At 45.1% G+C, this 13,044-nt stretch overlaps 1 protein-coding gene across 4 annotated transcripts; it reads left to right on the top strand.

Annotated features, from left to right (window-relative positions):
• Positions 1-1,159: 1,159 nt before the first annotated feature.
• Positions 1,160-12,789, top strand: LOC147218437 (T-box transcription factor TBX5-like). 4 transcript variants are annotated; one of them, XM_086174123.1, is made up of 9 exons: positions 1,160-1,320; positions 4,766-4,930; positions 5,082-5,176; positions 5,274-5,393; positions 6,799-6,946; positions 7,837-7,989; positions 10,179-10,270; positions 11,198-11,451; positions 11,966-12,789. In XM_086174123.1, exons 1-9 carry the CDS (start codon positions 1,291-1,293, stop codon positions 12,535-12,537), a joined length of 1,629 nt encoding a protein of 542 aa, XP_086030249.1. In that variant the 5' UTR covers positions 1,160-1,290; the 3' UTR covers positions 12,538-12,789. The 4 variants fall into 4 exon arrangements, with proteins under 4 accessions (XP_086030249.1, XP_086030247.1, XP_086030251.1 ...); XM_086174121.1 differs by having other exon boundaries at positions 5,079-5,176; XM_086174125.1 differs by lacking the exon at positions 1,160-1,320 and adding an exon at positions 3,960-4,182.
• The last annotated feature ends 255 nt before the right edge of the window (positions 12,790-13,044 follow it).

The following is a 13,044-nucleotide window of genomic DNA, read 5'->3' as shown; positions in this document are numbered from 1 at the left end:
TGCTGTTTTATTGGTTGATTTCACGCCAGCTAGGAGGAAAATACCACAAGAGGGAGCCACGAGACCCCTTCATCACACACATGCACGCACGCACGTACGCACGCACACGCCGCCCTCCAAGATGCAGGAGGGGAGAGACAAGCTCATAAAGCGGTCTTCTTCACCGACACCCAGCACACAGAGGCATTCGTCTTCATCACAGTTCTTTGATCGTCTTGGCAACAAGATTGTGTTACCGTTTCGCAAATCGAGACCAAACAGGCTTCAAACTATAAGTTCCAAGAAATGGGATTTGGGAAGCGTTAGTAAAACACACCAGAGGAACAGATAATAGAAATTGGTAAAAGTGTCAGAACTCCGTTTGATGATCTAAATTTAGGTTTTCGTGATGGAGTTAAAAACATTGCTGTTGGTTATTTGTTTTCATTGGGATCCTGACTTTAAAATCGGATCAACTCTGAGGTCAAACACATGTGTTGATGTTGCTGATTTATGAAAAAGCAGGCGGATGACTCCTATAAACTTTTTTTTTTTGCAGTTATTATTTCTTTTGAGAAAACTATAACAAGGGTGCGTGCAGAAGAGCTTTTTTTTTTATTTAAACAGGTAGAAAAACGTATGAGAACAGGATCTCTTGTGAAGGGTGACCAAACCAAGAGGTCAAGCAACAAACTTCTATAGAGCAATTCTCAGAAGTGACAATCTAAGAACATAGCATTTACAGTGAAATATGTGGTGGGCTGCGACTCAACAAGAAAACATCAATTTAAGAATTTAAATTTCACCTCATGGGAGTCATGTGAGCATCGCCAGGAAGCGGAGAGATTCTGGTTCTGCAGCAAAACACAAGCAGGCATAAACCTTCTGAAAAGCGAGCACTATGAGGTCACATTCATGTGGACTAGGTTTTCCTTCATCTGGACCCAGAGGCCCAGTCCCCCCCCACCCACACACACACACACACACACACACACTTCCAACCTTCTGCTGTTCCCTCATCAGACCACCTCACACACTGGATGCAGGGAGGGAAGGGGTGGGGGGTTGGAATGTATTTTGCCCTGTGTGATGTGATCGTTTGCAGAGGAATGGGTTGACCTTGCCCCCCTCGTGCCACACACACACACACACACACAGAGGCACGCATGCACACGCACACACGCATGTTCTTGGCCGAGCCGAAGGTGTGCGAGACGGACCTGCTGAGTGCAGGAGGTCTGGGACCCCTTCACCACTTCCTCCAGACGGAGAACAGAGGAGCCAGTCAGCTGAAGCCAGGATGGGACCATAATGAGCAGCCGAGCCGCCACCTCATTCCAGGTATGATTGAATCCTGCAGCCATCTATCTCCCGCCTCACAGGCCAGACAGCTGCCGGCTCACCCCCGCAGCCTCATTCGTAAAAAAAAAAAAAAAAAAAAGAAATAAATATGAAAATGCATCAATATCTCCCATTTATGCAATTACATCCAGAAGACCGGTGACTTTTCAGCTGACCTTTTGCTTCAATACCTCTGCAGAAATAGGACATTGGATAATAGAAATTGCATTTTTAAATATCTCCTCTATTTCTGCTATTAAAATGTAATTTTCGTGATACTGATCACTTTTTTTTTTTTTTGAATGTTTATTTTGATAATATTTGTCGTTTGGTTACAGTGGTGTGGTTCGCCTGCATGGTGGAGTTCATATGTGCGCGTCGCTCCGCTCGCACGGATCCGCTGTGCAACTCTGCTTTAACTTTTTATTACATTTTACTCTTGAATAATTATAAACAAAGCATGCAGTGATAATACTCATCTAAATTCACATCTCTTACTATGGGATGGCTTTTGGAGGTGTTGTGGGGAGCAAAAACTAAGAAACAAAAATAAAAACAAAAATACGATCACAAATCACTTTTAACAATCGCACGAATCAATTTGTGTTTTTTATGTCGAATATTCATATATATTTATATTTTATTACAGAAACACGAATTTGAAGGTTTCTGTTTCTGATTTCGAAAAACTTTTTCTCGGTGAATTTTTTAAATGAGTTTTTACGCAGTCACATCGATAACTTGTTTTTTAAATTTGATTTTTGTACTTTAAATTTGAAAGAGTGAATAAACATTTCCCGGCCTATTTTCAATACTAACCTGTACTTTATTCTAAATAATAAATAGCAGAGGCTCGATCTCGTTAAATCCTTCGCGCCGGGCCTGAAAGAATTTCTTTTTGTCTGTCCCACCGAGTTCTATCCTTATATATTGGTGACAACATTTACTTTCCCCCAATCGTTACATTTGAGCTGTTTTCCTTATCTTTACTATTTTAACACAAATTTTATTAAAAGAACCATATGGCGCGCAAAATATGTGCCATTTGAGGAAACGGCGCATTTATTAAATGCTCTCACAATCATTCCGTTTTTTTCTTTTCTCGCACTTCTGGAATAGTTCAGTTGTTTTTTTTTCGGAGATTGTGATTAATTTCCTTTTTCAGCTCGAAAATTAATTTTTAATTTGTTCCGCGTGTAAAAAAAAACTTTGAGAAGTTAGAACTATCAAATAAAAAAACGAAAAAAAAGAGAAAAAGTGTCTTAGAAGGGAAAGGCGCCATTCGACTGAATGCAAACAAATTGTGATCACCTGAATTATAAAACTGATCAATAGTCAATCATTAATTTTCCCTTATCAATCCGTCGTAATTGCGCTCTAATAACCCTGATTCTCAATCCGCGGCGCGCACGGACACGCGCACACGCGCCCGGGGTAACGGCGTGGGGCGCGAGACGCTGCTGCAAAGGCCGATCGATCAATCAATCAATCAGTCAATCAATCAATCAATCAATCAATAAGGAATCAGTGTCGAATAGTTTTCAGATGTGTGACGTTTCCGATCACGTGACACCGGTTGTTTAGTCCGTGGGGGTAGAAACGCATGTGAAAACCCCACGGGCGTGAACCGCGCGGCATGAAATGAACCGCGCGGCGTGACAAGGACACGTGGACACGAAGACACGGCCAGCGCGTGTAACGGGTGGAAGTGGGGAGAGAGAGACAGGCATGTTGACCTCTCCGTGACCCCATCAACTTTCAACTCCCGAGGCATCCGGTTATCAGGCCGTTCGGTAATCCCGCCGGTGACACTCGCACGCCGGGGCCGTAATCTACTATCAACTCACATTACCGGGACCGGGGGGGCGGGAGGGGGGGGGGGCGGATTAGGCCCGGGGAGTTTCCCCGGTAACGGCGGACACCGCAGCGCAAACAACTCCGCCGTCGTAACAGTCATCTTTTTTTTTCTCTTTTTTAATTTTAATTTTTTTTAGCTTAAATTAATCCTAATTACGCCTCATTTTCACGGCCGGTGATCCAATCCTATTTTTTCATTTTATTAATTAAAAAAAAAAAAAAAACTTAGATCGATGACGTCATCCAACGTGTGTAAAATGCGTAACGTAAATAATCCCGGGAGATGGAGTTCAAGAACTATAACAGATTAAAAAAAAAAATCCTTTTTGGAATTATTTCGCTGGATCGGTGCGTGTGCGTGTGCGCGACAGGGAGGGTTGGGGAAGATGGAAGGGAAGGGGAGGGGAAGAGGATGGGGGGGGTGCGTCGGCGTTTCGTGATTGGCTGCTCCGGTTTGAGCCGCGGATACCGATGCTGTGTTTGGACCAATGAGGGCGCAGGGCGGGCGGGGAAGGGCGGGGCCATGCTCGGCTCCATTTGTAATGAAGGATCTGACGCGCGGGGGTTCAGACCGGGGCTGCAGCCGAGCCGTAGAGGGGTTGTTTTTATTTCTGCCTTTTCCCCCCACGAAGAAGAGGGAGATCAGTTATCGTGGGATTAAGACCCCCCCTTCTCCTCTTCCGCGCCCCCTCCCGCCGCCTCTCTTCATCTGACCTCCGGTTGTAATCTGCGGGAAACGACGCGGACGCGCGGATATTCCAGGACCGGGGAAACATGGTGGATTTTTACTTTTATTTATTTATTTTTTTTTAATTTGGGATTTTTTTTTTTTTTTTTTGTTGACGCTAAATATTTTGGACGTCTGGATTAAAGGAACATTTTATATATAAAACAAAACAAAACAAAAAAAAACAGCAAGAGAATAATCCGGAATGAGGCTGCGGGGAATTGACGCTAGCGTGACGTGCACGCCGTGCGCGCGGGGAGCGGAGCAGTGCGCTTGAGGTAAAGGCCCCTCGGAAAGGCCATCCGTGCAAAACGCGCGCACACCCTCACACACACACACACATACACACACACATACAGACACACACTGCAAGTATCTTATTTGTTAGCACTCCAATGACTTTTCTATTTTTATACAGCACCTTTGTTTATATGCCAGATTAATACTTTTTTGCAAAACGCTTCAAATCCGGCTGAGGAAACGTGAATACATTAAAAATGAGCTCCCAATGTCATGCTCGCTGATCGTGCGCCATTGATATGCATGCCTGATCAATAAAACCCTCTTACAAAACAATGTCAAAGGTCAAGTTCATGAACATTTAATCTCTTTGTCAGAGGAAGCCTGTAATTAGATTATAGGCTACTGGATGCTGTTACACTGTAAGTCATTGTGTTATTTTTCAACAGAGAGAAAGACAGAGGATATTTTAAAAATAAGCAGATGTTTTTATTTTTAATAAAGATGTTTCACCAGAGGTCGCTGACCTTTGAGTTTTGGAAAAGCTGTTTTTTTGTTGGATTTAATAACAGCTTACAAATAAATTGCGCGTGTGTGTGTCTGTGTGTGTGTGCATATCAGTGGGACATGGCAAACGGAGGGGACCAGTTCGGCCTTGTGGGTCGCCCGGACACCGACTGCATGGATCCTCCGAGCAAAGACGGCAAAGAGGAAAACTGCAGCTACGCCTTAAACTCACCTGTCTCGCCACCACCGCCGCCGCCACCGCCTGCCTCGGGCCAACAGGTGCGTCCCCACACCGAAGACGGCCGAGTCTCTGTGTTCGTAAAACACTTGTATTGATGTCATCACAAACGCTAAAAAAAAGGGCTATACACACACACACACACAAACAATTTCAATAGAGAAGGGTTGTTGCTGTGTGTTTTCCCAGCAGGGGATGGAGGGAATCAAAGTTTTCCTTCACGACAGAGAACTCTGGACCAAATTCGATGAAGTGGGAACGGAAATGATTATTACCAAGGCTGGCAGGTAAGATATACATCCGATCAATCAAAACTTAAAAGGTGATCAACTCCATGTAATTTTTTCATCAATCTACTGACTCAAAAAATGGTGTTTCCTGCAGGCGGATGTTCCCCAGCTACAAGGTCAAGGTCACGGGTCTCAATCCAAAGACCAAGTACATCCTCCTGATGGACATCGTGCCCGGGGACGACCATCGCTACAAATTTGCAGACAACAAATGGTCAGTTACTGTTAAACCGCCTCGTCTCGGAATCTCACGGGAATAACGCGGGAACGTACGGGGTTTTTACGGCGCGCCAGTTCACTTCCACCTGCGCTCCGGCTGCAAACTTTAATTCAAGGCGTTTGAACCCGAGCACTTCCGGGCGCCATCCTCCTCTCCATCCCCGCCGTAAAGGTCGTGTCTGTCCGTCAGCCCGAGGTGGCCTAGTTCCACTCATGCCCCCCCCACAACCCCCCACACCCTTCTCCACAACCCCCACCCGTGCCTGCCCGCCAGTTAAATCGGAATAAGAAGGGTTCACCGGGCGGACAGACTGGGTGGATTAAAGTCTCCCATTCAGGCGAGTGGTGTGTTCAGAGGAGGAAAAAAAAAGGAAAAACCCACCCCAGCGAACCGAATCTACGGGAGGATGAACCGATGCTCCGCCTCTGGATGGTTGATCCTGCACCATCAGGAGACTCTTTTTTTTTTTAAACACACTGAGTTGTGTTTATGTGCTGGTTCACTCTCCTCTTCCTTCAAATTGAGCTGAGAACACACACACACACACACACACACACACCCCTATGCACACACATTTTTTCCTGTCATTGGAGTGTGTAAAAGTAGGTTCCACAGATAAAGATTGGAAATGTTTAAACAAAAAAAAAGAAAGTCAATAATGTCACACTCCCAAACACAACAATGACCCTTGCCTGCATGTCTGCTCCAACTAAACAACAACAACAACAATAATAATAATAATACTTTGCAAAGCAAAAATATAATTCAAAAATTCTTTCAATACAATCAGATTTTTTTCCCCAGTTTTATTTGGAATGATGACATCTATTGGTTCCTATAATTTTATTCATTCGTTGACTTTGAATTAAAATGAAATTGCTGTTCTCTCAGCTTTGATCAGGGAGAGTGCAAGTATGTCCGAAACTTTTTAAATTCCTGGTGAATTTGTTATTATTATTGTTATTATTATTATTGTTATTATTATTATCATTATTATTTTATTTAATGCATTTTATTTAAGGTGCCGTTGCCGACATTCAAGGACACCGTACTGACATATACAAAAAAGTACACGTTTAAATTAAACAATGAAAATAAACACAGTATAAGGGATAAAATGGTTGAAAAAGTAGCGAAGATAATTCATCTCTGCTGCATAAAGTAATCCAAGGAAGCCGTTCAAGTTCTAATCATCCGTGCATGTCGGGATCCGTGTAAACCAAGCAGAAACACGGCGGCTCCGTCTAATTCCTGCAGAGTCTGCTCCGGCGGCCCCGGGCCTCCCGCCTCAGCAGGCGCCGGGCTACGGCGACGCTCGGCCGGTCAGACCAACCGCCACGACCCGCTGAACATCAACGTCTGTCCGCATTGAACTAAAAGCCCGAGCCGTTGTGCGCAGGTCTATTACCGGAAAGGCGGAACCCGCCATGCCGGGGAGACTCTACGTGCACCCGGATTCCCCCGCCACCGGCGCGCACTGGAGCCGCCAGCTCGTCTCCTTCCAGAAGCTCAAACTCACCAACAACCACCTGGACCCCTTCGGACATGTATGTGATCCCTTATATATGTGTGTGTATATATTTACAATAATACACATATATACTTACAATAATATACATATATATTTACAAACTTAATAACGGAATTAAAAAAAATAAATGAAATAAAATCACGTGATCAAGTCACCGAGACCGCCGACCAGGAAGCCCTAGAAATCAACAAAACATCCGGGGATGCTTTTGGATTAGTTTTAGTGCTTTTATTTAGAAAAAATCCATTTTGTAATGAATATGTATAATTAATCCTGCAGCTGTGGTAAACGCACGCGCACGTGCAAGCGTGTCCCACGTGTGTGTTTTTTTTTCTCTTGTCGTGGGAACGATCTTTTTTCGTTTTTTTATCGGTTTATACGCCGACGGGCCAAATTGTCGTATAAATAAAACCGTCACCGTATTTTTTTTTTGTTTGTTTTGTTTTTTTGCGCCGGTAATGTCTGAGAATCCCCCTTCTCATATCTCAGATATATGCCCTGTAACATTATTTACTTGTGAATTAAGGAAAATGCTCCCTGATGCCATTGATCATTAAATCAAATAAGAAGCCTGTGCTGCACTAATGGCTATAACGTGGGAATGTTCTCGACCAAGACTCCAGGGCAGAGTGTGTCTAGACAGATACAAAACTGCCCAAATCATGGACATAAAGTGGACTTTCTTAAACCAAATCCAGTAGTAAATACTTCTAATATTTTTAGTTAGTAGTCATGTGTGATTAATGACAGTGAAAGATGCCCGAGCACCAACATTTTTTTTTTCCATGGAAATCGGGATTCATTAATTTCCTCTCCTCAGCCTCGATGTGCGTAATCTGACTCGACCCCAGGTCCAGTGTGACCTGCCTGTCAGCCTCACTTTCTCTATCTCGCTCCCTTCTAAAGATAATACTCAACTCCATGCACAAATACCAGCCGCGTCTCCATATTGTCAAGGCGGACGAAAACAACGGCTTCGGCTCCAAAAACACGGCCTTCTGCACCCACGTCTTTTCCGAGACCGCCTTCATCGCCGTGACGTCCTACCAGAACCACAAGGTGAGCGCTCTGCGGTGCACGCTGACGCGTGGACGACCTCCCCAGCCCCCACTGCCACCCGATAAGGCTATACAGTCTCCATATTAATGCTAACATATAGTTGGGGTTTAATTCAATGTCTTCAGAGCTGCATTGTGCTGTTGTGAATTGACAGAGATGGTGGTTGAATATTATATATATATATATGCAAATATATAACATATATATACACACACACACACACACATACATATATATATAATATTAATAATAATAATAATAATTATTATTATTATAGCGGTTAAAATCCATGGAGACAAAAATCTCTCTCAGACTCCAGTGCACATATATCAGATCTGTCCAGTTGTGTGCTCGAGGTTTGTCGAGTGTGACCGGGGTTTCGCGCCCTCCAGGACACGCAAACGCGCAGCATCACGTTTATTTTTTGCGAGGACGTTGCAGCGGCATGATGGCCCCCCTTACTCAAGACTCATTACTATAAACGGGACCAAATATAACCGAGTGTCAACACTGGCCAAAATGTCTTGACTTTCCAAAAATGGTCAGCGACTCAAACTGGAAAAGACAGAAATACACATATATTCTTTGTTTGTATGACGGTCTGTATTTTGTAGCCACACAGTCAATTAGCCTGTTCTACAGTGATGTGTCCTCCATCTCTATTTGTAAACATGTCCACAAAAAGCTGTGTGAGTGTGTGCATTCGTGCATGTATGCGCGAGTGTGTGTGTGGGTGTGGGGTGTGTGTGTGTGTGTATGTGCACAGACGTGCAAGAGTGTGTGTGAGTGTCAGTCTGTAATGAACTGTTTCTTTCCCTTGATCTCCCCCTGATCCAGTTTACTTCGAAAACTAGAAAGAAAGATTAGCGAGGCTTTAAGCCACTTTGCTGCAAGTTTCAGCGAATGTTGACGACCCAATCGCATTTCAAAACATTTAACGCCGCCCTTAATCAAGTAATTATTTTACTTGATTATGCTTTTCTGCAGGATTCTGAAATGGTTTAATATTTTTTTAACAGCATTAATGTGAGGCATTAAACCCCCGAGATCTCGATCTCCCCTCGGCAGCAGTTTAAAATGCTTCAATTTGTCACATGATAACGGTGCAGAAAAACAATCTCATACCGGCCTCGGTGCTCACCATCTATGCGGAAAAACAAATTATCATAAGTGAATCACAATGACACATAAAAAACCATATTAGTGTGCATTGGTACATTTTGTGTGATGGTTTGGAAGTGATAGTATTATTGTTTTTCATTAATACTGATGATAATTGATAGCAAAATTTTAAAATGATCATCAAAAATGCATATGCATTTGTAAATGTAAATGCTTGTTAGTAGAAAGATATAAATACAATTTGTGGATATAATAATAATAATAATAATAATAATGATAACAATAATAAAATCATCAACAACAACAATAATAATGATGATGATAATAATAATAATATAAAAATCTATATTATTATGATAATTATTAATATTATTAGTCATACTAGTTTTGGCCTTATATTTATAGAAGCTGTGCAAATTTGAAAACATTTGCAAAAACACTGTCAATGTACAACATTTTTTTAAAGTGCTGCCAAATCCCCAGAGTAATACTTTCATTATCCACCTCTGCTGGAATCACAACTTTATGGTGGTTATTGAATTCATTTAGGTGTCTGATGGAGGCTATCATTTGCAGCACTTAAGTCCATGTCAGACCTTTACTCCTCTCGCCGGCTGTTTTGACGGACGGCGTCTTTAGCCAAATGAAATCCTTCCAAACAAAAGGGTTCGCCCCCATGACATCACTTGGAAAAGTTTGAAGACTACATCAAAAGCTCCCAGTTTTGGACCTCTAAAAGCTCTGGCCTGAAATCCTCAACCCCGGTGACTGCTGGGATAAACAATTTATTTCGGTGTCAGCTGGCGAGAACACTGTCTACTCCGTTAGAAGCGTCAGCGGCTGAGGAATGTTGGCCGTCCAGAAGTTGTGCGGCAGGGCTGCTTTTAAACTCTGCGAGGGCCTCGCGGCGCTTCTGCTCATAGTAAACAACCAACTTTAAGTCAATGAAGGGAATAGTTAGAAAAGTGAATGAGCCTCAACGTGTCCCTGCATAGTACAGATACCTGTGCTCGCGTTTGCAGTGCTTTTGTGTCCCGCGCTGAACGTTTCCTATGTTTCATCCTCAGATTACTCAGCTGAAGATAGAGAATAATCCTTTTGCAAAGGGCTTCAGAGGCAGTGACGACAATGAGCTGCACCGCATGGCCAAACTACAAGGGTGAGTGCAGTCTGTTCTTGTCTTGCTCTATCCTCGGCTCTCCCCCCCGTGGCTGGGCTGTTATGATGGCATACATATGGTCTGAGACACGAGCGCGTGTGCGTGTGCGTGTGTGAGCCGAGCCGAGCGGTAAAAAGATCTTAGCCACCATCACCTGAAGGTTGATGTTAGCCCGGAACCTTGTCGAAAGCGCGCGGCGCAAAAACAGAGCGCCCGCGCCGCATCGATAAACGCCTTGATATCGTGTCGCTGCTGGTGCGTCAGACTGTCACTGGTGATCAGCTGATGACCTTGCATGGTGTCTGCTCGCGTGTTGGGCTTATCACCGTTTCCGCGTCGCTGTTGTGTCAGGCGATTTATTTCTACGGCGAGCCGATGGAAGAGACCATTATGGCAGGACGCGGGGGGGAGGTGGGAGGGGGGGGAGTTTCTATCTGAAATGCACCAACCTCTGTTGTTGTGGAGAGGAGAGAAGAGGAGTGGAGTTTATCTGAAGTGACACATGGGTGGATGTTTATTTTTAGAGCAGCAAATTATCTCACAACGGTACGGCGCGCATGTGTGTGTGTGTGTGTGTGCGTGCATGCATCTGTCTGCTTGTGTGTGTCAGCATCTCAGCGAGAGTCAGGGAGATGTGGCCCACTGTCCCCTACATACCACAGAGTTCACCGAGAGGACTGTGTTTACAGAAGGAGATCAGAGCTGAAAGGATGGAGAACAGCGAAGTCGACTTGAAAGAAATGGAGGGAAAAAAAAAAACAAGAGCGTAAATAATAGGATCGGGCAGAATCTTATAGAAATACCTGTAGCCCGGGCGGAGAGGCCGGATTCTGTTCAGCCTACCTGAGGCTGCGTCTTGAGGCGCCACTTATTTTCTGTGTTCAAACCCACCCTTCAATTTTTTTTTTTTTTTTTTCCCCGACTCAGGAAGGACTACCCCGTGGTCCCTCGCAGCGCCGTTCGTCAGAGAGCGTGCTCCGCCGGGAGCCCCTTCAACGGGGACGTTCGGGGACTCCGCGGCTCCCCGGAAATAGCCGGATCCCCGTACAGCTGTGAGAACAGCTTGAACGGAAGCAGTCCGCGGGCGATGCTGAGCGCGCCCCCCGCCCACTACGCTCTGCCTCATCCACACCTCCAGCCCGGGCCGCAGTCGCAGGTCTACCACTGCACCAAGAGGAAAGGTAAGTAAATCACACCCTCAAGCTATAGAGATGAATTACACACATGTAGCCATGCTGAGACTGACCGGTTATCTTTAAGCGCACCACCTCACTCTGTATTAAAGATGACGTATAAGAAAAACGGACAAACTGTGGTTGAAATGACATTTATTTACCGAGACATTCATTTCGATGTTTTATTCAAGAGGAAACAAATCGTTTCACCCAATATCGTTGAGCTCGGTAATGTAAAATCAGTGACGCGTAGCCAGATTGGATATCAGTGTGTGCACATTATTCGTTGTTTGATGCTTTTTCAATGCTGTCTAGAATTAAAACAACATGTGCGTGCATTTTCAAGCCTTCCATCCTGAGCACGCTTGCAGTTTTTGAACTGCGGTGGAGAAGGCAAAATGCACACATTTGGGTCGCCGCTCAGTTAAGGTTCTAAACTAGGAAGCAGGAACTTTTCCAGTTTTCATTGGATGTCGGGTGGAAAATTACCACTTTTTTTTTTCTCTCTCTGTCTCTGTAGTGGAGAACTGTTCTTCAGGAAACTGCCAGAATCCATATAAGAAATCATTTGCTGGCAGCTCACCAAGCGAGGGCGAGTCTTACTACCACCCCTCCTCCTATCCCCCTCCCCCACCGCCTGGTCTAGCCAACAACAACAACGGCGCATTGGGTCTCACCGATGCCACCTACAGCTCGGACATGGTACAGCGACAGGCATGTATGTTTGCGGGCTCGGACGGCAGACTCGATGAACTCGGTTGCGCGTCCTGGTCGTACACCTGCCCGCTCCCTTCCGCCATGACCCCCATGGAACCGTACCCACCTTACACCCCTCACCCGCCCTATAGCTCGAGCCCTCAGGGCTCCCGACTCAGCGCGATCACCCACCAGAGCTCCTCGCCGCTGGGGGAACCCGTGGCTCATGACCCCTACCAGAGTCAGAGCTCAGAGAACATTCACATCCGGCAGCTCAGCCCACCTCTCAGAGAGTATCCTCGCTACACTCCAAACCTCTCTCCTCCCCTGTACCACCAGTTAGAGACGCACACGCACATCCGGTGCGGGGTCCCCGAATGGAGCGCAGCTTCCTAACTAACCCAGCGGACAAAAACCGAAAGGAAGGACAGAGATGTAAAGGACCTTCGCCCCCCCCCCACCTCCTCCCACCCCCCTCTTGAAAGATGCGGGGCTGCGTCGGGGTCTCGGCAGAATATTACCTTCGTGATTGTGAAAACTGTGATCTCGTCTAGTGTGAAGTCGTATCATCTGTTTGTGATGTTTTCTCTCCTTCGCCGGACAGAGTGGCCGATCGGTAAAAACAAACAAAACAACATCAACCCCCCCGCCCCCTCCTCATTCCAGCCAGCACAACGAATATCAGAGTTTTACTTTATTGTCGTTCTGTAACCCAAAGACTGATGTCATCCAAATGTTTGCACTGTGAGCCCTCTTAAAGGCCAAACCGTGAACAAAAAAACCAGGCTGTTTTTTTTTTTTTCTCTCTCAATGACTCCCATTCTCTGCGTCGTGAAGGATGTAAACTGTGACCCACCATCGGACAGGCAGTAACATTTACTGACCAAAATAATCTCAACTCTC

The sequence above is a fragment of the Fistularia commersonii genome, chromosome 26 (genome assembly GCF_037954325.1).
Source record: "Fistularia commersonii isolate RoL2024-O1a breed Wild chromosome 26, RoL_Fcom_v1.0, whole genome shotgun sequence".
In the NCBI taxonomy this organism is placed as follows: Eukaryota; Metazoa; Chordata; class Actinopteri; order Syngnathiformes; family Fistulariidae; genus Fistularia; species Fistularia commersonii.
This window is presented reverse-complemented; position numbering and strand designations above follow the sequence as displayed.